This window comes from Miscanthus floridulus, chromosome 6, assembly GCF_019320115.1.
Source record: "Miscanthus floridulus cultivar M001 chromosome 6, ASM1932011v1, whole genome shotgun sequence".
NCBI classification, from domain to species: domain Eukaryota; kingdom Viridiplantae; phylum Streptophyta; class Magnoliopsida; order Poales; family Poaceae; genus Miscanthus; species Miscanthus floridulus.
In genome coordinates, this window is record NC_089585.1 from 92,309,643 (window position 1) to 92,332,746 (window position 23,104).

Below are 23,104 nucleotides of genomic sequence, written 5' to 3' on the forward strand. Positions count from 1 at the left end.
TAGATGAGGCTACATTTTGTAGATTGCGGAATGAGCTCAATGTACTTGACTTTAGCAACTTCACTAAAAATTGAGCTTGTGTTGTCCCTTGTATTCATTGTAATATACAACATGTTTAATTTTTGACAATGCATATAGGGCTTGTCTAACATGGTTAAGATAACCGCCGAAAAGCATGTGAAGAAGCTTAACCTTAGATTAAACTTGACAAGCAACTAGATTTACTTATAAGTATTGCATATGCATGAATGTTGCTTCGTCGTTTCGTTGAATTTGCCCTCTTATTGCCTATTTTCCTAAAAAGAATTAGAGCCTAAGGCAAAATATTTTAAAAAATATGAGGGTTTGAGAGAGGTCACTCACATCAGTCCCAATTAGTGTTTATTTGGATCTTATTCATATTGTGACTTGATTGGGAACAGGCAACGTGAAGGAACTTTGAAGATTTGCTAGAAAAGGTGCACCGGACGCTGCACCAAATGCTGCTGAGTGACCGGATGCTGTGTTTGTGCGTCCGGTCAGGAAGGGATCTAGCGTCCGATCGTTTGAAGAAGAAATCGGCTGTACTGACCGAACCCTGCCTGCGTCCGGTCATGAACCACCGGACGCGTCCGGTCGCGATTCTAGAGGCATTAGACCTCTCTGGAATCGACCGGACGTTGGGTGGTAGCATCTGGTCGCTACCACCGGAGCGTTCAGTCAGTGGATCTCGTGCGGCTTCAGGACTCCTCTTCTGTTTCCTTATCTGTTACGTTTGGGGACCTCATTTAACTGTAGACATCACGTTTTTCTTAACCTAACCCCGTACGCCGCCGTGATAGCCAGCAACGCCATAGATCCTCCGTACTCACCCTTGCTCCTGCTCCACCACCGCCGACTGCCTGCCCATGCCACCGAGCTTCTTTGTCACTGGAGTAACGCCCATGCCTGTCACCGTCCGTGCCTCCTACAGCCGAGCGCCACCACCGTCCGCCCCTGCTCCACGCCCTCGCTAGCCGCGAACGCCAGCGAGTCTCCTCGAGCGCTCAAGCCGATCCTGTGCGCCTCTCGTGATCCAGCATCGCTAGAGCCGAGCTAGTGCACCCGGTGCCTCCAGCCAGCGAGTAGCTCCATCGTGCTGGTCTGCCATGACCTAGCCCTGCCTTCGCTCCGATAAGGCCCTTTTTTTACCGATTCATCAGATTACCCAGCGTTTGCGCAACAACCCTAACTTTGTCATTATCGCTGATCCATGGCGGATTCTTCGCAGAGCTTTGAGAACCCTAACCCCAGTTCAGTGTTTCCCCATGCGACGTCTTTTCTTTTTTCGGATCGCTGATTGTCAGGTAGCTTGCCCATCGTGTCAATCTCGCACCTACATTGCTTGCTTTCTAGGTCTTTCGCATCTATTAGATATATTATATTTATTCGTATATCCATCTATTCTATCGTGCAGCGAGTCGGTGCCGTTGAGGTTCTTATGGCAGTTGGCAGTCAACTCGGTGCCAAGCTCACGAGTAAGGATCGAGGCCAAGCCTCGGGAGTGTCAGTTTGATAGTTGATCTTCATCAGAGGCAGTTCATCCTCTTGTTAGATCAGATGGCTCGCACGAAGAACGTTGGTGGTGGTCCGGGTGATGATGATTGGAGGCCCCCACCTCGCTAGCCTGTAGGATCAAAAGGCAAAGCAACAAAGCAGGTGACATCCAAGAAGCACAAGTACCTCGATGCAGAGACAGCGAGAGCAGCTGCAGTCGCTAAGGCCATAGAGCGTGCCGAGAGAGACGGTGCTCGTAGTGGAGTCGTCATAGCAGATCAGCTGGCACCTGATGCGCAGGGCAGACTGAGGGAGATTGAGCGACTTCATGGTAGTCCACCTGGGACTGTCATGATGGCATGTCGTTGTCTAGCTATTGAGGAGCCTTAGCGTCAGGAGGAGTCCTAGCAGGAGCTACAGCAGCAGCCCCCACCAGCAGAGCCCTAGCCAGCTCGGGACACTCAGGAGGGCCAGCAGGCCGAGGAGACCGAGCCGGCACCCCAGCTATGCCGCTCTGGTCGTACCAGTGCTATAGTTCCACCGAGGCCAGCTACACAGCGCAGGGGTTCACACCTACCGCCTAGACCACAGGGTCCACCTCCAGTGGAACACCTTGACTTGAGGGCTGCCATAGCCAGATAGGTTCGCCAGCTGAGGTTTGTTGAGTTTGATGTGTGGTTTCCTCTGAGGAGGGATGAGAGAGCAGCTGAGGGTTTCTACACGCCACTATAGAAGGATTTCTACAACACTTATCTCAACAGTGGGGCAGTATTCAGATCTTAGCGGGTATGCAGTATAGAGTCTATTGTGGCAGCAGTCGGAGAGCATATCCACCCCTACTTGTCATATTTGTCGGGGCTCGTAGATCTGATTGTCTGGATAGGAGTATATGTACCATCTTGGGTTTGGCAGTTTTATGCTTCACTCTACGTTGATCTGCATCACAACTTCATTCACTTTGCATTCAACGACAAAGATTACAGGGTGGAGTTTCAGGGCCTAGGAGATACTGAGGCTATAGGATCAGCCTATCAAATTGCATGAGGTATGTTATGGACAGTAGGAGCCTCCCAGGCGTCCTCATGGAGGGTTGGTGCCCCCTACAGATCTGGTGCAACATTGTTTCAAGGAGCCTTTTGGTGAGGGGTCGAGTAGGAACCCCAGTGACCTGACTCCTACCGCTCGAGTACTAGAGGCTATTATCAGGAGAACACTACTTCCCAGGTTGGGTTACAGAGAGGGTCTGACTCACCTATAGCTCTGGCTCCTTAATGCCCTGATGCAGCAGACCGTGTTCGACATTTGGGACCTCCTTCTATTAGAGATGGAGGATACTATTGCTGAGGGCTTCAAGGGTCGCAGACAGCTTCCTTATGCACATTGGGTCACATTCTTGATGCTCAAGTCTGTGCAGGTCAGGACCCCTGAGATGGTTGTAGAGTACAAGGGTGCCACCACAGAGTTTCCCGCATATAACATGGCATAGAGGATCAGGCACAACACTCCACAGGCACCCGCTCAGCCCAGTCATCGTCCACATGTTCTAGAGTTAGTAGCTCAGCAGGACGAGATCATTAGAGGCATAGCCGCTACAGAGGAGGAGCAGCTTGAGGCATAGTAGGGGATGACTAAGTCCAGTGATAGTTCGGATGATGACTATCTGCTGATTCCTCAAATGCCTCCACGCAGACATGATGCAGAGGCCAGCAGTTCTAGCTTAGCTCCACCAGCATCGTAGATGGACCCTGCATTGATTGCCATTCTTGAGCGGATGCAGTAGGATCAGGCACGATAGGCATAGGAGACCGCTGCCAACTTCGCATAGTTCTAGGCTCGTTAGGATGAGTTCTAGAGGCAGCAACAGCTTCTCCAGCAGCAGCAGCAGCAGCAGATGCATCACCAGCAGTTACTCATGCAGCAGCACCTTATGGAATTTATGCAGCATGTAGTGATAGCACTTGGGGCCCCACTGCCACAGCCTTCGCCCCAGCTTACTCAGCCTGCCACCACTTCAACGACTCTAGCTGTACAGCCCAGTGGGCTTCAGAGTCAGGGACAGCCTCTAGCTCAGTTTGCTTCACCTACAGTTCAGGTGTCCCAATGGTTGTCCTTACCAGTGGTAGCCCCGTAGTTCACTCCATATCACATGGGCTTCTCATCAGAGCAGTCACCCTTGCTTTTTGTGCCTAACACATCAGTCTCCAAGAGTCTTGGAGCATCCTTCAGCGAGTTGATCGGCATGCCTACACCACCTCATATGCATACCGCCGGTCCTTCTATAGTAGCCCCAGTCATAGTGACTACTCAGAGGCTCCCCTCGTCTATCGCCTCTTCAGATCCTATGACAGACGTACTAGTAGCTTCACAGGCAGCACCTCCCCCAGCTCAGACCTAGACTGCTTCAGTGACACTTCCTACCATAGAGGGTCAGTCAGTACAGAGCTCAGGGTCAGATAATGATGGCGCCCAGTTTCAGCTTGCTCCTCGTACCTCAGCGCTCGGCTCGTTCGCTACAGCCCGCCGACCAACCCTTAGGTTTTGGTGTTTGACTCCAAAGGGGGAGAGGGTTTGAGTATGTAGACTTAGGGGGAGCGACATTTAGGGGGAGCTAGTTATCTAGTATTAGCTTATATACATTTGAAGTTTTATTTGTGTGATACACTATTACTTATGCATTCGTGTGTTTACTTTCATGCATATTATTATATCTATGTGATAGTGTTATCTATGTGATTATGATATATGACATGTGTGCTCTCTACTTTACATTATTTATACGTCATATCACTTGTGTTATGCTCATTTGCCTTTGCTTCCGCTTTATACTCCAATGCAAATGAGCTTTGGTACTTGTACTCTTGCTTAATTCATATCCTTTGAGTACATTGTGTTGGCTTGGGTCATATAAGCTTGACTAACACTTTTGTTCTTATCGATAAAAGCTTATGTGGACCAAGTCCGTCAAAAACCTCACTCTTTCACATACTCGAGGTGGTATTGTCATCAATCACCAAAAAGAGGGAGATTGAAAGCATCTAGGCCCCTAGTTGGATTTTGGTGATTAATGTCAATACAATATTACTATGACTAACGTGTGTTTTGTAGAGGCAATAAAGTTATGTCATGGTAATGGAGATCGATTGGGCAATCGAGGTGGTCATGCCTCTATGATGGAAATCGTTTTGGTTTTTAAATGATGGATGACAAGGTTAAGGATGACTAGTTCTAAGTGTCGATTGGAGTTGGAGTGACACTTAGAGTAGTTTAGGACTTTGTTTTTCCTTTGGCCGTACTATTAAGGGGGTATGGACGGGTAGCTTGACCTAGGTGAGTCTAGTGAGTTAGGTGTGATGTACACTTGTTAAAACTAGCTCTAGGTAGCTCCTATGAATGCCTAAGATCCTTTGGAGCAAACTTTATTCACATATGTTTAAGAGTTGGAAGTGAATAGAGGGTCAAATGCTGACCGGACACTGGCCCCGGTGCGACCGAACGCTGGCCACAGGGTCCGGTCAGTTCATTTGATCAACAGACTGCGTTCGGTGTGACCAGACGCTAGAGAGGTCAAGTGACCGAACGCTGAAAGGCAGTGTCTGGTCGACTCCAGTAAGGTTCTAGAGAAGGAAATCTACGACCAGACGTGTCTGGTCAGTACTAACTGGACCCTGAGGGTTCAGCATCCGGTCGAGTCTAGTAAGGGTTTAATGCGACTGGACACGTCCGGTCAGTGGTGACCGGACCCTACCAGCGCTCGGTCAACACATTTTCACTGGTTCACGGGTTGAACTGACCGGAGCGTCCGGTCAATACGATCGGAGCGTCCGGTCACCCCGCAGAAGCTCTTAACGGTTCATTTTTTAGGCTACCTTATAAATAGAAGCTCCACTCGTGTGTGTAGTTACTTTTGCTCATTCCAACAGCTGAGAAATATATTTGCGAGTGCCAAGAAGAGCAAGGTCCTAGTGAGGTAATTGAGATTTGAGAATCCAAGAGAGTAGCCTCATTAGTGAATCAAGAGTAGTCAAGTGTGTATCCATCTTCTCATTAGGCTTCGCGTGGTCAAGTGAGAGTTCATGCTTGTTACTCTTGGTGATCGCCATCACCTAGATGGCTTGGTGGTGATTGGGAGCTTGGTGATCACCCGGCGGAGCTTGTAGGTGACCCAACTCAAGTTGTGAGCGGCTTTGGGTGATTCGCCACGATAGAGTGTCGAAGAATCAACCTATAGAGAGCACTTGATCCTTGCGCGGATCAAGGGGGGGCTACACCCTTGTGTGGGTGCTCTAACGAGGACTAGTGGGGAGTAGCGACTCTCCGATACCTCGGCAAAACATCGTCGTGTTCCTCTCTCTTTTTACTTTGAGCATTTACTTTGAGTATTTACTTTGAACAATTCAATACTTGTCTTTACATTCATAGAATTGCCATGCTAGAGTAAGTTTGGAACATAGGTTGTAAGTCCTTTGTGCGCTAGTTTGATAGAAACACTTTTCTAGGCACAAGGGGTTAATTAGGCTATCCGTAGGATTTGATTATTGCAAGAAAATTTAGAATTAGCCCAATTCACCCCCCCTCTTGGGTATCTTGATCCTTTCACATCCATGTAGAATAATAGTTTCACTCAGTCACAACTAAACAATCGACTAAGCCCTGAATTGACAGTTTTGTGTGAAGTGAATGTCACTAAAGTCTTTAGCTGATACTAGGCAGCAAAAGACATTCTCTCTATTTGAAGCATATAAGTCATACTTCAGTGCCTTTCATGAGTATTTAGAGATCACCCAAATCTTATAGACTGTGACCAGCAGTCTGACTCATATAGGTGTGTTCTTCGAAAGATGTTCTGTAGGACAACATCTTTACTTTGACAAGCTACTTGGAACATATTAAGGCAAAAGCCAGCCTGCCTTATAGAAAGGAAAGATATGCATCAGAAATGAGTCTTACTAAGGATCTTTCCTCACAATTTACTACTAGCTTGTTTCACTGTCCTACTTCACGGGATCTCCAATCACATAGAACAGGTTACCATTATAGTAAATTTCTAGTGGGTCTCAAACCCATCTCTCTCGATGCACTTTCTATCATATTGCGTGATAGACCCTTAGTGAACTGATCTGCCAGATTGTTAGACGTGTGGACATAGTCCAACACTATTACTCTAGAGTTTCTCAATTTTCTAATAGATTTTAGTCATCTTTTCACATGCCTTGTAGACTTCATGTTATCCTTAGAACTGTTAACCTTTGTAATCATAGTCTGGTTATCACGGTTCATAGAAATAGCTGGTATGGATTTTTCAACAACCGGTAAATCCATAAGGAGGTCATGAAGCCACTCAGCCTCAGATCTAGCAGTGTCTAATGCTGTGAGTTCTGCTTCTATTGTAGACTTCGTTAAGATAGTCTGCTTGCAAGACTTCCAGGAAACAGCGTCACCTCTAAGTGAAAATACATATCCACTTGTGACATAAAGCTCATCAGCATTAGAAATCTAGTTGGCATCACAATAGCCTTCCAGCACTTTCAGATGTTCGATATAACAAATACCATAGCTTATGGTCCTTTTTAGATAGCGCATCACTCTCTCAAGAGCACGCCAGTGATCATCTCTCGGGTTTGACATAAACCGGCTCAGCTTACACACAGCAAATGAGATATCAGGCCTTGTGGCACTAGTAAGATACATGAGCGAACCAATGATCTAGGAACATCTCAACTGATTCCTTGTTATTCTTTGATTTTTCCTCAATAGCACACTAGGGTCATAAGGTGTAGGAGCAGGTGCACAGTCACTGAACCCAAAGCGACTCAGTACCTTTTCCACATAGTGGGTTTGTAACAGAGTTACCCCACCATCACCTTCTCTTAGAAGCTTGATATTCAGAATAATATCAGCCTCTCCCAAATCTTTCATCTCAAAATTTTTAGATAGAAAATTTTTCACCTCCTCGACCACTTTGAGGCTAGATCCAAAGATCAGTATGTCATCAACATATAAGCACAAAATGACTCCATCACCCCCACCATACCGATAGTATACACATTTGTCAGCTTCATTCACAACAAAGCCAGCAGATGTTAAAGTTCTGTCGAACTTCTCATGCCATTGCTTAGGAGCTTGTTTTAGGCCGTATAATGACTTTAATAATTTACACACCTTGCCTTCTTGACTATTTGCTACAAACCCATTATGCTGATCCATATAGATCTCCTCCTCCAACTCTCCATTTAGGAAAGCTGTCTTAATGTCCATTTGATGAACAATAAGACCATAAGAGGCTGCTAGGAAAACCAAAACTTGAATTGTTATCAATCGGGCAACCGGTGAATAAGTATCAAAGAAATCCTCACCCTCCTTTTGAGTATAACCCTTGGCCACAAGTCTTGCCTTATACCTCTTAATAGTACCATCAGACCTAAGCTTTTTCTTGAACACCCATTTGCACCCTATAGGCTTGCACCCATAGGGACGATCAATAATTTCCCAAGTTTCATTAGACATAACAGAATCCATCTCACTTCGTACTGCTTCCTTCCATAAGTCAGCATCAGGAGAGGAATATGCCTCTTCAATGGCCGTTGGTGTGTCATCCACAAGGTACATAATATAGTCATCACCAAAAGACTTTGCAGTCCTCTGTCTCTTGCTTTTCCTGGTGACTATAGTGTCATCCTCCTTAGGATTTTACACATAGGGTTCCTCAATTTGTTCTATCGGAATAAAGTTTTTATGCTCATGGGGAAATATAAATTCATGACTAGTTGTGCTAGGTGCATTTTTTATGGGAAACTCATTCTAAAAAATATAGCGTCTCTAGATTCCATGATTGTATCAACAACCATCTCAGGAACACTAGAGTTTATAATTAAAAATCTATAACCCACGCTGTGAATAGCATAACCAAGAAAGACACCATCAACAGTCTTTGGTCCAAGCTTTCACTTTTTGTTTATTGACACATTCACCTTTGCCAAACAACCCCAAGTTCGCAGGTAAAAGAGATTTAATCTCTTCTTCTCCCATTCCTCGAATGGTGTGATTTCTTTGTTCTTTGTGGGCACTCTATTTAGGACATGACATGCTGTCAATATAGCCTCACCCCACCATTTCTTAGATAGTCCCGTAATCTCCAATATGGCATTGACCAAATCAGTTAGAGTGTGGTTCTTTCTCTCTGCAATCCCATTGGACTGTGGTGAGTATGGTGGCGTTCTCTCATGAATAATTCCATGCACCGCGCAAAACTCAGAAAATTCATTTGAGAAATATTCTCCCCCACGATCGGACCGCAAACGCTTGATTTTTTTCTCAAGTTGATTTTCTACCTCAGCTTTATAGACCTTAAAATAATGCAACGCTTCATCTTTTGTTTTTAGCAAATACACGTAGCAAAATCTAGTGTAATCATCTATAAAAGTAACGAAGTATTGTCTACTGCCTTTAGTCAATTCGCCATTCATTTCAGATAAATCAGAATGAACGAGTTCTAATGGTGCCAAGTTTCTCGCCTCAGCAGCCTTGTGAGGCTTGCGCGGTTGCTTTGATTGCACACACACCTGATATTTAAAATATTTGACTAAGTTAAATTTCAGGATTAAATTCAGATTTGCAAGCTGTGTGAGACATCCAAAATTAATGTGACAAAGTCATGAATGCCATATATTCGACTCATCCGAAATAATAACATTGTTCATTGCTTTATTACACACATCATCAAGCAAAGATAAGCGGAACAAGCCTCCGCAATCATAACCTTTTTTCAACAAATGTTCCATGTCTCGACATAACACATTTATTAGACTCAAGCATAATTTTAAAGCCATCGCGGTACATCTGAGAAGGGCTAACAAGATTCTTCTTGATGGAGGAGACATGCTGCGCGTTCTTTAATAGCACCGTCTTTTCCGTAGTAAACTTCAGAACAACCGTACCAGTACCAAGAACACACGTATGCAAACCGTTTCCCATCAGCAAGGCTCCACTTCTACCGGCCTGATAGGAAATAAATAAAGAAATATCAGCACACACATGAATATTAGCACCACTGTCCATCCACCACTTAGGTGAAAGACAAACTGAAAGAACAAAGAGTAAAGAATTACCATACCCAGATGTTCCTCCTCTAGTTTTGCTAATGACCATATTTGCTGATTTCTTTTCTTGCTTGTATTTGTGGTCTGGGCACGCACTTGCCCAATGCTCATCACTCCCACAAACAAAGTATCCTCCACATTTCTTGTTGTTTTTCTTCTTAAACTGTGCAGTCTGCTTAGGCTCTGCATTATTGTTTTCTTGCATGTTCTTCTTCTTTTTATTACGAGATGCAAATGAGTTTTTCTTCTGCACCATATTGGCAGATAAAGACTGAACTCCTTTTCTACGGTTGTCTTTTGCTCTCACCCTCTCCTCAACATCAAGAGATCTAATAAGTTCAGTCACGTTAAACTCTTGTCTCTTATGTTTTAGAGAAGTAGCAAAATCCCTCCAAGAAGATAGCAACTTAGCGATTATACCGCCGGCCACAAACTTGTCGGGCAACAGACACATAAAATGTTCTAGTTCCTTTGCTAACGTCTGTATCTCATGAGCTTGTTCAACCACAGAACGGTTTTCAACTATTTTGTAGTCATACAGCTGCTCCATAAGGTACAACTCACTGCCAGCATCAGAAACCCTAAACTTTGCCTCAAGAGCATCCCATAATTCTTTGCCTGATATACAAGATATGTAGTTTTTCTCATACTTGGAATGAAGTGCACTAATCATGGCGCCTTAAAACAGGTTATCGGTAGCCAAGAACTTTCGCTCCTCCTCAAGAGTAAACTGTTCAGGCTTCCCCTGTGCGGCGTGATAGCAGTTCATCGCAGTCAGCTACAATACCATCTTTGCACGCCATATCATAAAATTCTTACCATCGAAATTATTCGGCTTCAAAGCGGCAACAAAACCACTGACAGAAAATTGCCTAACATTAGGTTTTTGGATTGTTAGGAATTTAAGCATTTTCATTATTAGTTTAATCCAGAAATATAACATCAACAGGTTTGTGACAGCATATATGTGCATGTGTATATTTCTTATAAACGCTACATCATGCATAGAAGACATATTAATTGATACAGTAAGAATACAAAATACAGTAATCACAGAGATTAGACTGTACCCAGCGGAGGGTCCCATGTCGATGGCATCGGAGGCTCCATTCATTCGCACTAGTCGACATAGTGCGTTGGTCGATGTCGCGGACCACAGTCGATGCAGGAAGATGTTCGCAGTGCAGTCCCACGAACAGATCACCAGAAAGAAGATGTCTTGACGTTCCAGAGAGAGGGCAGATCCAAGAGCGATCTCCAGAAAGAAGATGAACAAGCAGTCGCTGATCGCTCCCCAAAAACCTAATCGCCGCTCACCCCGTGCAGAATTCTCAGGCAGACGAGGGTTCTGGAGGCACCTGCTCTCCCGCTCCTCCGTGCGCGCAGAGGTACGGGACGGGGAAATCAGAGGCTGCTGATCTGTGGTTCTCTCGGAGTGGTTACAGAAGCATATGGGGTCTGGACTGACGGAAGACAGGATATATGGCTGCTGATGGGAAGAGAAGACGAAGGCAGCGGAGAAACCCAGGAGACGAGAAGCGGCTGCTGACGGAAAGAGAAGACGAAGGCAGCGTAGAAACCCAGGAGACGGGAAGCGGAAGGGACGGTAACTGACGCAATCAGTTCGCCTTCACCATCAAGGAGCGAAACTTCCGTGATAATGTGGATTTAAGTGGCAAAAGACTGCCCCCGCCCGCCCCGCCCCGGCCACGGCGGAGGCGCGAGCATGGCACGCCTTTATACTTTTCTTAGTTTCTCAATTTAGATGAATAATTTCCAACCATATAAGCTGAGTCAGCGGTCAGTCAAAATCTCGTATGGTATTAAACCATACAACACTTAATGTTAAGCATTTTGATTTTTATAGCGAGCCACAATTGTGGCTCGACAACGTGCGGCGAACAACCAAACACGTGGCATAAGGCAAACTTGTCTGTTAGGCAAACTATTCTCCGGCGTTGGATTTTGAGAGCTTGGGGTTAGATCTGTTGCCTGAAGAAAGCTGCCTAGTCCAGAGTTTTAACCAAAAATAGCTCTTCACTACATAACCTCTGTAAGATTGAGGAATTATGGTGTGGACTCGTTAATGTCTTCTTGCCTTCCTCGAATCATTTTGTGGTGTTTTGACATAACAGAGGATTAGCTGCGCTTTTTAATTACAAAAAAGTTTCAATACATACTAACCTCGATGAAAGGCGTGTTCTGTTGCCCACATTCGGCTGGCCAGCCAGTTTTTTTTTCTTGTGTTTTCTCTAAAAAAAAACAAAGCTGCTACAGTTCGAAATTAATGCCAGCCGAACAGCTTAGCGGTTTCTTTAAAGTATTGTCCTTTTGCCAGCCGGCTAACTCAACAGTGAGGCGCTAAAATGCAGGAAAACGAAGGGAGCAAAGATGCAGATCACGGATCCATGGACCGGGTTCATGAAATAATTAATAATTAATGATAGCACATACGTTAGGCAGAGCTCCTAGAGCTATTTTTTTTTTTTGCTAGATTTAGCATGAGCTCTGCCAAACAGTTTTTGAAAGAGAAGCGATTCTCAGTCGATTTCGTGAAGTGATTCTCTAAAATAAACTAAAAGGTTGAGAGCTAAAAAAAAATAGTTTTTTTATTCTGTGAAGTAATACTCCATCATAATTTCAAAATCTTATACTACATAATCAAATAGAATCATTTTCAGCCATATAATCGCTTCTCCTGGAGAATCATGCTTCAGAATCAAAATTAGATGGTGCCCAAACACGACCAGACACAGGCAGCGGCAACCACGGGAGCCAACCCGATCACGTTGCTCCCGCGGCTAGACTAGCCCCACGACCTCCCCCTCGACCATTCCCGATCCCGTGGACTCCCGATTGCCTCCCATACCTGTCCCGGCTCCAGCACTTCCATCCACCCCCGCGCGGCGGTCGCCGGAGCGAGCAGAGCAGCCGGAGGGGCCGTCGGATCCGCCGCCGCCAAGATGAATGACGCCGATGTAGCCAAGCAGATCCAGCAGATGGTGCGGTTCATCCGCCAGGAGGCCGACGAGAAGGCCAACGAGATCTCCGTCTCCGCCGAGGAGGTCAGTTCCCCTTCGCTGCCGCTTCCTCACCCTCCTAGAAGCTTCCAGAAGCTCCTCGATGCTTGCCTCTGTACTTTCAGCTGCTTGATCTTGCTGACGCGCTCCATGATCCCGAAGCATCTGGGAGCGCCCGCCTTAGCCGCTTGATTGTTTTTTCGCTTGGTGTTTCGCTTATTGTGCAGGAGATCCGTAGTCCCAAGCGACAAAGATCCCCAGTTCCGAGGCAGATCGAGGAGCGTTTGGAGTTAGGTTAGCGGCTCTAGGGCTTTGAGCTTGTGCCGATCAAGGTGGGTGGTGAACATTGTAGAACTTATAGATCGCGGAGGTTTTGTGCCTCCAACTCTCCAAGCTTTGACCTGGTATTTGGAAGAGCCCTCAGACAATTCACGCCATTCTCTATCGACTGACTTAATTCGAGGGCTCCTGTATAACTGTAGTCTGACGAGGTGGTTTTCAGAGCTCGCAAATGGTTCACAGGCTTCCTGATGGCTCTGGAAACAAAATTGGAGCTTACGCTGAATTGGGAACTACTAAGACGTGATTCACAGCCTTCTAGATGGTCGTAGAAGCTAAATTGGAGCTTAAGCTGAATCACTCCATTTCTCTTCTAGACTAATTCTATGAGTTAGGCTTCAAAGGGAATGACTTCATACTCGGATGCCCCGTTTGTCTTCTGCCTTGGTTCTAGGAGTTAGGCTTCAAATAGCTTTCCAAAAATAAGACTGTAACCCCTGATATCAAATTTCAAACAACTAATCACAACTTCTGTATGCCGTACCTAGTTACCTATGCCATTAACTGTGGATCACATTTTAAGGTGCCTTTTTGGTTTCTCGCTGTAGTGCAAAATGGACATTAAAGTAACTTTACTGGAAGATGCAATCTGATAGATACCAATTTTCGGTGCTTGCTAGCTGAATTGCTAGTGTACTAGACACTGGGCAACAAATTTACTTGTTGGAGGGCTTCTACCATTGAGCACATTGGTGTCTTTTCCTTTTTGTCTTTGCTGCCGACTTGTGAACAAAGTGTACTGATTGAATTCAATGTATGAGATCACGTGCGTGTATGATTAATATACTGATTCTGCTACAGTATAGTAGAATGTGTTGGACCATTGTGCTCAACATCCATCGGTAGAATCCATCCCGTCAAACATTCAAAATCTTGAGTAATAATATGTCTAAAACTATCAAAGATTACCTATGTGAAAAACACATTGCTAGGCCTATCTTTTAAAAATGCTTCCGTAAAAGTACATTTGTTAGTGTAGATTGGCATGAAGTTATAAAAAGTAGCATGCACAGTTTAATCTTGAAGATCATAAAAAACTGAACAATACAAGAAAAGGTTCACTTCGCGTGCTATATTTGGGTTGAGGAGATAGTAGCTATGATGCACGGATACGTGGATACGGATACCAGTACGTGATACGGCGATACTCCGATACGCCATTTTTCCCAAAATACAGATACGAGGATACGGCAATATATATATAAAAAAAAAATAAATCCACCGAAATTAGAAATTAGCGCACAGACCATAAATATTACATAACATAATATTGTTCAGGGCATAACGTTCAGCGGTTCAGGCCATCAAGCCATTATTCAAACTTAGGTTCAACATACACACATAAACTTAGCTCCAATTTCTCTCAGCACAAGAAGATGATGTTGGCTGGCCAAGTAATCTAAATGCCAACTTCTTCAGTTCTGGAGCAGAATGACCATGAATTCCCCACCATTGCTTTGGATCCATATAAGTTCTATCCTCAAGTGAATCAAATGAATTGAATCCAGGTCCAAACAAAGAGAAATTAGCATATTGTTGCTTGACCCTTTTTAATTCCTCACCAGAAAAATTCCTCCTGAAACAAGCATTTCTCATTTCTGAAATCTCCTCATCATTGTGGGGGGCTTGTCGGTTTGGAACCTCATTGATCCATGCTTCAGTGTAGTACTTAGGATTTAGTGAGTGTGCCAAGCAGTGCAAGGGGGTATTGCTTTTTGTCCAACGGCTCACCAAGATGTCTTGCACAGCTGAGTAAAAGGTGGATTCTTCATGTGGCTCTTTCCCTTCATAACGATATATCACATTCTTCACCTTCTCTATCATTGTCCCACATTTCATATATCAAGTGGAGGCATGGCTTGTCAGTATCGGTATCAGCTGCCCGCACCATAGAATAGATAGGATCAGTGAAACTGAGGAAATAGCGCACCTTATCCCACCACACATCATTCACAATCTTGTCCTTCACAAATTGGGCCGGACCAGGATTATCCTCCCTGTAGGCAGTCCACTTTTCACTCACTACCATCACTGAAAGAGCATCTTTTATAGCCACAAACCTCTTCATCATCACAACAGCAGAGGCAAATCTTGTCTCGGCAATGGCAAGGAACTTAAGCTTGCTATACTCATTGAACATGGATAGCCTCATGGAGTGATTCATGATGAAATTCTTTATACTGCTAGCATCTCCAATGATCTCACTGATCCATTGGAATTCATCATAAAGCTCATCCTCAATGTCCCTAGGAGCACATATGTTCTTCAAGCCAAGGTTCAGAGTATGCACGACACATGGGGTCCAGAAAATCTGAGGGTGCTTCTGCTCAACAATGATACCAGCAGCTCTGCAATTGGCAGCATTATCAGTGATCACTTGCACAACATTTTGTGCCCCAACCTCATCAATTACAGCTAGCATCTTCTCTGAAATATATTCCTTGGTCTTGGATATTCCTTTGTTGAATGCTTTAAGAAACATTGGACCATCTTCCGTCACAGCCAAGAAATTCAAGAGTGGGCGCCTTTGAGCATCTGACCATCCATCTGATACAATACTCACACCTTTAGAATTCCATGTTGCCTTGATGGGCTGCAGCAATCTCTCAACATTTGTCTTCTCTTGCACAAGAAGAGTTGTCCTCAGCTTGTTGTAGCTTGGAGGGGCATATCCTCCAATTGGATGATTGGCAGCAAACATGAAAGCCTTCCTGAAATATGGGTTACGTGCAAGATTAAAAGGCAAGCCTGCTGTGTAGAACATCCTAGCTATCAGTTCATCAAGCTGACTACGGACTTCTAGATTGAAGCTGCACTCAATAGCCGAAACATCCCTCCTCTTCCTCTTCTCATTGCCCTCAGTTGGAAGTGGAATATCTCTAGGAAGGTTCCTGCCGGCAGCAGCATTTGCAGCAGAAACTTCAACTTGCAGTTGTTCAAGAATATATACAGTCACCACTCGACAAAATGTAACCCCAAAACCAGAAATCTTACAGATGTGCTTTAACTCTAGAGTAACTTCCTTGGAAACCCTTGTTACAAAGTCTACATCTCATCTTTGCGTTGCCCCCTTGACCCTTTCCAGTTTTCTCAAGAATCTGAACATACCTCCACAGGGGCTTCTTGTCATCATCGTCTTCAGGAATCACACGAGCAGAAGCCAAGACTCGATTTGCAATAGCAGGATTGTTGGCAACAGGAAATTCTTCACTTTCACCACTATGAGTGGATGCAGAAGCATTCGTACTAGTCGCCATTTGATCTGACACGAGGGGAAATAAACACAGAGCAGATGAATCAGCACATGGGGAGATTGATTTGAGAAGGGAAGGACCAGACATGGAGGAAGCAGAGGAATGTTGGACTCACCACGGAAGGGGAAGGAGCAGGAGGAGGCACGGGCGGGTGGCCTGGCGGCGGTGACGGCAAGGGAGTGACGAGCGGCGCTGCTCCGGGCGGCGGGTGGGCGGGCGGCGGTGAGCAGCAGGCTGCCGTGCGTGAGGCAGCTGCGGCTGCGCGAATGGGGATGAGAGGGGGGCGCAGCTGAACAGAGGGCTTTAATACGAAGCAATTGAGTGGTGTTAGGGTTTGAAGGTATCGCACATGTGTCCCACAGGTGTCCCATGAGTATCCGGTTTATTTTTATTATTTGGAAATTGCTAAATTGTCCGATACGTCCGGGATACGTATCCGGACATATCCGCAGAGTATCCGTATCCGATACGGTATCCGACACTGGTACGCGAGTTTTGCGAAGTATCCGCGTATCGTAGGATAGTAGTGTGCTCCCTGGATATACATGTGCTGTGGTAATGTTTGACTTAATGAAAATAGTCATGTTGAAGTGCGTGAGTCATGTATTTTGCACTACATATATATGCACTTCTTTTCGTTGCTATTTTCACTCACTTTTTCCCTGATTATTAGACATTTTTATGCATTTGTGCGAAAGTTGAATATGAGTTAATTACTAACTATACTAAGTCAGTAAAGCATGTCAGAGATTTAGATTTATCATTAGAATAGTAGCATCCTTTGTGTCCACATCCTCAGGTCGGACAGGGCCAAAAAGAGTCCACTTTTGCTACGACCCGAGCCCACCCATGGCCTGACCAGAATCTCAAAAAAGCAGCCCGAGTTCACCTGCTGCATGACCCGATGAACCGATGAAGACTGGGCAAGGGCATAGCGGCGAACGGCTTCTCCCTGTGGCAGATGGCTGGATCCGGCGCGTCTGGTGCTCCATGGTGGCTTGCCTCTGCTGGTGGTCTCTGCTCCTCGTCGGCCCTGCATGGTGCCTGGCGAAAACGGGATCTGGAGCGGTTGGGGGAGATAGGTGGTGGATGTAGAGCTTCTCCCAGCGGCGGACACAAAGCTCCTGCCATCTTTCGACTGTTCGAGCTTGTCTGGCGCTGGACGTGCTTGACGGCTAGTGGCTGGAGGACAGATTGAATTAGACTACAAGAGTACGAGGCAGAAGGAGCTGGAGGCGGCCTGTGGAGACGCAAGAGAGCAGAAAGATTACAAGAATCTAACGTGGGCCATAGGGTTGCGCACGGTGTGGGTGGCATATATGTGGTAATGATGGGATTCTGTTGTTGGGCTAGTGCCGGGCCGCATGTGGGATGGTAAGCCAGTGGTATTTTTCAATTATGTTTTTCTATTCTGGCTGTCCGGTCGTTCCGCAGGTTGAAAATCAGGCCTCTCAGCCTGACCCGACATTTTCTTTGGGTTAAAAATGATGGTCTGCGCTCGCCCGTCATATCTATCGGGTTGGGTTGTGTCAGATTTTTTTGGGCGGGTCGGATCGTGTTTTTCAGGTTGGGTGGCTCATGATCAGGTCTACTTTATTTAAACATACCTCTAAAATGTTTCATGTGAATGTATAAGGTTATTGTTGTGCAGGCGGTGTCTGAAACTGATAAAAAGAAGTCAGTAACAATCCAAACACTTGGTTCATATTTGAATAGCGCACATAGATTCATGTTTGTATCTAGCCTGCTATGGATGTAATGTGGTTTGACTTTCGAGTAAACATTTGATTAAATTGACAGTTTTAGTATTTTTGTCTCTTTTTATGCAGGATGTTTATTTATTGCCACCCTTTTATTTTATCTGATTTAGGGACTGATATAAACACCATATTCATAAATGAAGAGCATACACAGAGTCATTTGTGTATCTAGCTTACATAAATAGATTCAATGTGATTTGATTAGACAGACAGTTTCACATCTCTTTTTATGTGTGTACTTGTCAATGCCCTTTTTTCTACGCGTCCTCAATTTTAACTTATTTGTTTAAAAACTCACAGGAATTCAACATTGAGAAGTTGCAGCTTGTTGAAGCTGAGAAAAAGAAGATCAGGCAAGAGTATGAACGCAAACAGAAGCAGGTTGAAGTACGGAAGAAAATGTAAGACTTCAATTCTCTGAATTCATTCACCTCGAGGATAAACAGTAGTCGGCTAGTCGCTATCGAATACGATGCTGTTGCCATAAAATGCATTTCATGTCGAGAATGTTCACAACATGTAACATGCTGCGTTAACATCACAAATATGTCATTGAGCTGGGTTGCACCCCAGAGCAGCATTATATTGGTTCCAAGTTCCAAGGTTGTTAGGATTGGGATCCTAGGCACTAGGCAGTATCATTTTTGTCCAAGCAGTATCAAATCATAGGATTGTATAGTAGCATCGGGATACTATGAGATTTCTTTTTTAAAATATCATGACTCAAACAAATATATTTGTCAAAAGAAAAGCACAGTTAGAGCTAATAGTTCCATTTAACGTAGGTTCTGAAGATAAAGTGATGAGTTTGTCTTCATACATGAACACAAAACTTCAGATAGTTATATTTATTTCTTAATGCCAACATTGTTGACACATAGTTGGAGTCACATTGCATCGGGGAAGAGCTAACTATCTGTCACAATACCAGAAATTATCAGTATCTACAGCTATGCCATTAGAAGAGCAGGGTTATCCTTTTCAGTAATCCATTCATCATAGGAAGGCACAATCCATATCATGAGTGGTTGAGGCATCAGGTAGAAGATAGAGTACATGAGTACTAACACTCACCTTTGCTAGTGCTCCAATGTTGCTACAACTAGCGCCCAGTTTCTAGAGGTCTGCACGAATCATTTACAGCTTCATGTGGCACAAGTGCCTCGCTTCTGGCTCTCCGGTTTGCTGCCGGCGGCCCAGCGGTTGGCACCCAAACCCCTTTCACCAAGACATGGACACATCTGGCACCTCCCCTCCTGCTTTGTAGACGAAGCAATTAGCTAGCCACATAAAGGAACAATGGAGACATTCAAATCCAAAGAGAAGGGGAAGAGATTACGACAGTGACCTCTTTCTCTGCATAATGCCACCGCCGCCAGTGCAGCTTTTCTCTCTTGTACGGTTTGTACCAAGCGCATCCAATCCTGTTTGATCTCAAATCCGAAGGATGATTTCTGACCTGTCCGTAGAGTCACTTGAGATCGTATTCGTAGCGTGATTCTAATAATCCTGCGATACGTATTATGATCCCAGATCAATACTACCCAAAAAAGATACTGCGATCTTAGAGTGACATTATCATTTGTCCTGGGTAGTATCGTAGTATAGTATGATACGAATCCCAATACTGACACAACCTTGATTGGTTCTTAAACAAAATGTAATCGAAGTAACTGCAGACTGCTGCAACTTTACAGTTATGTTGGCAGCCTTCACTTTTTGACCGCATAAGAATTCTGAGATAGTGTGTTTTGGGGTCAGATTGAAGCTCTTCCAGACTTCTATGCTGATGCACAGCTTCGATGCAGAATATTTAATACTTTCTCCAATCACAAATATAAGCCCATTAGGAGTTTAGTACACAAACATGTTATCCAATATGACACTTTGGCAGGAATGCCTTTAGAAATAAATTGTTTTAAATGGAAGGAGTTATAAATTGCGATTTTTTTGTTCATAAAGAATCTAGTAGCGCCAATCTATATAGAATTTTAAATATCGGTACTGCAACAAAAATTAAAATTTTAGATAATGGTAGTCATTGGTAAAAGGAATTGACTTAGGATAAACCTAGATGAACATATGGTTGTGACCAGAGGAAGTAGATAAGTTGGCTGAACATTTTATTTTGGAATTTTAATAGTTAGTAGATGTTATATAGTCAGGAGGTAGGAGCATGATGACAACAAAAGTTGAAAGGAATATGCTGAGGATGAAAGACACTAAGACAGATCTTAACACTGTAAAACATACACAATAGGTCACAGGAAACTAAATGGCTCAATGGAGAAAAAGGAACTCCTAGCTTAGTAAATACAACATAAAAGGAACTGAATATTGATTTACTATAATGGCATTTTAGTTTATCTGTAGTGTTCAGGCCCTGTTTGTTTTGAGCTTTTGGCTACTTTTAGACTACTAGCTTTTGGACTTTATAAAAGCCAAACAGCTCTCATAAGCCAAAAGCCCAAAAGCTCACTATAATGAGCTTCTGGCTTTTGGCTTCCGAGAGCAAACAGGCCCTTAGGGTTAATCAGATCCATGCCACTATAATGAAATATATACCACTGCAACTTTTGACATCCAAAATATGCCATCATGATTTGCTTTATCTTTGAGACATGCCATTATGTCATTTTGTATCAATGTTTATGAATTTTCAAACCTGTTACCTGACAAGTTTCTGTTTTGCTTGTTAACAGTGAGTACTCTATGCAGTCGAATGCTTCTCGCATCAAAGTTCTTCAAGCTCAGGATGATCTAGTTAACAAAATGAAAGACGATGCCATGAAGGAACTCCTTCGTGTCAGCCACAACCACCATGAATACAAGAACCTTTTGAAAGATCTAATTGTTCAGGTTTGGACAAATACAGCATACACAAATTTCAATATTCCTTTTCTTAAAAATTTGTACAAGTCAATATCTCAAGTTACTAAACAAATGACATTTATGAATATTAACGCGTGCTCTAATCTTAAATTGCAATGAAGGCAAACTATAGCACATTATGCTGTTTGTCATTTTTTTCCTAGATTTGGTTGATCTGAACTGATGTCAAATGCTCAATAGGGCCAAATATGCTATGTGCCATTTCAGAACTTTCTGCTCACTGCTTCCCATTGTTGTCAAACATCAGTTAGTCAGTTTGTTTGATCAAATGCAGGGCTTGCTCCGTTTGAAAGAGCCAGCTGTATTGCTCCGTTGCCGCAAGGAAGATCACCATCATGTGGAATCAGTACTGCATTCAGCAAAGCACGAGTATGCATCAAAAGCAGATGTCCATGAACCAGAGATAATTGTTGACCATGATGTGTACCTGCCACCTGCCCCAAGCCATCATGATGCTCACGGCCAATCTTGGTAATGTTTGTTATGCCACTGGTTATTTGTTTGGGGACTGGAGTATTATTTGATTACTCTTGGACTCTTGGTTGCCTGCCACTGGTTATTTTTGGGACTGGAGAATTATTTGATTACTCTTGGACTCTTGGTTGCCTATCTCTGCTGCTGGTTGACATGCTACAATAGTGTTTTGCATATCAGTTCATGGTATAATTAGCAGATAGTTGTTCATATTACATTTGAATTGACATATTACTAAGCTTAAATCTGGTATTGTTGCTAGGCTTACTGTGATGTCTCCTTTTTTCAACAGTAACGTTTCTTTCTTTAGCAAAGCCAAATATATGGGCAATACCATAGTATTGCAAGAGACTATGCTGTCATGTCATGCATTAAGACATATCTTCGGAACCGTGACTAGGGGCTTTGTTGTTGTTGTGTAGTGATGGAACTTGGAAAAGTGTAGTTTTTCCCCTTCCCAGTGACATGATAATAACAGATCTTTTTATTACATTAAAAAAACATCTTTTGTGCAATTTAATGCTCTGGATGGTTTCTTGTGTGCTAGAGATACATATCTGTATGTATCTTCATGAGATTTGGATTGCTGCTATAATTCTGAATATATATAGTCTATTTCCAGTAGTTTATGGCTAGCTTTTCAACTCAATCTTGGCCATAATTCCAATGTTCTATTCTAAAAAGTATCTGTTTATTCAGCTCTGGAGGTATTGTCTTGGCTTCTCGAGATGGAAAGATTGTGTTTGAGAGTACACTTGACGCAAGACTGGAAGTTGTTTTCCGCAAGAAATTGCCAGAGGTACCTTTGGCCATCGCATTTTTTCAATATACCATGTCACTCCAACCCTTTTTCAGTTCACATCATGTCCAGCTGCCTTTCTTTGAAAGAAAAACCAAAACAATTACAACGATGTGCATTTTCTCATTTGTGGGACCATTCTGAGTGGCGCCCTTTAGACTTTTTTTTGACCGAATCGCCCTTTAGAATTTAAAGGGGTGTTATTTTCATTATGATTGCAAAAAAAACTGCACGTTATTTTTCTTCATCTGCATGTATGTAAACCTTTTAGCAGTACCCTGTCATTTAGTTACTGTAAAACAGGTAGATCTTTTTTATAGGAGAAAACGCACCAAATGACCATTCTTCTGTTTTTTTTTATCAGCAATTAATTATTACTTTATCATGAAATGTGGCTAGAACCAAGTTAACACAATCCTCCTGCCCTTCCAGATCCGGAAGCTTCTTTTTGGCCAGACTGCAGCCTAATTGAGTCATCCACCGATGGTACGGCTGCTTCTATGTAATGGTTGCCAGTTCCACGCCTGCAGCCATAAGGAACTCCGCCCGTTTTTGCCAAATTGATTGTTTAAGGTATTCATCCCCTATGTACAAACTACCTATTTGTTCATTATTATCGCTGAGCACCTACTGTTTGTACTCTGTTTGCTCCGAGGAATAAGAATAAAGCACCGCCAGACTTTCCATTGCGAAGCTGAATAAATATTGTAAAGCCATTTGTTGTGCTGAACTTTCCGTTTCTGTCCTGTCGATGTGTATATGTAGTTAATGTCGGATACGGTTCTTGTGAAAAATAGTTTGTGTAAGTTGTCAGTTCATCTCCTATTTTGTTTATCCGTTTATGGCACTTTGAGCACAGGTACTGAATTTTATAGATGGACCAAGTGTTGCAGTTTTGTTTTCCACGTTTTGCGCTTGCGCGTAGCTGTGCCCGGTGCCAGGAGCCCGGCGGGGT

The 23,104-nt window shown here is 43.8% G+C and overlaps 1 protein-coding gene and 1 pseudogene across 1 annotated transcript; one reads left to right on the forward strand and one right to left on the reverse strand.

Annotated features, from left to right (window-relative positions):
- Positions 1–12,367: 12,367 nt before the first annotated feature.
- On the forward strand, positions 12,368–22,967 carry LOC136456317 (V-type proton ATPase subunit E-like). The gene is made up of 6 exons (XM_066456137.1): positions 12,368–12,676; positions 18,285–18,385; positions 20,687–20,843; positions 21,151–21,347; positions 22,050–22,149; positions 22,582–22,967. The coding sequence occupies exons 1-6, from the start codon at positions 12,575–12,577 to the stop codon at positions 22,615–22,617; spliced, it is 693 nt and encodes a 230-aa protein (XP_066312234.1). The 5' UTR covers positions 12,368–12,574; the 3' UTR covers positions 22,618–22,967.
- On the reverse strand, positions 12,698–18,241 carry LOC136456316 (uncharacterized; annotated as a pseudogene).
- Positions 22,968–23,104: the final 137 nt, after the last annotated feature.

Coding starts and splice junctions, on each gene's coding strand:
- LOC136456317 (XM_066456137.1), top strand. CDS start 12,575: ATGAATGACGCCGATGTAGCCAAGCAGATCCAGCAGATGGTGCGGTTC. Junction 18,386..20,686: donor GTTGAAGTACGGAAGAAAAT/GTAAGACTTCAA, acceptor GCTTGTTAACAG/TGAGTACTCTATGCAGTCGA. Junction 20,844..21,150: donor TGAAAGATCTAATTGTTCAG/GTTTGGACAAAT, acceptor GATCAAATGCAG/GGCTTGCTCCGTTTGAAAGA.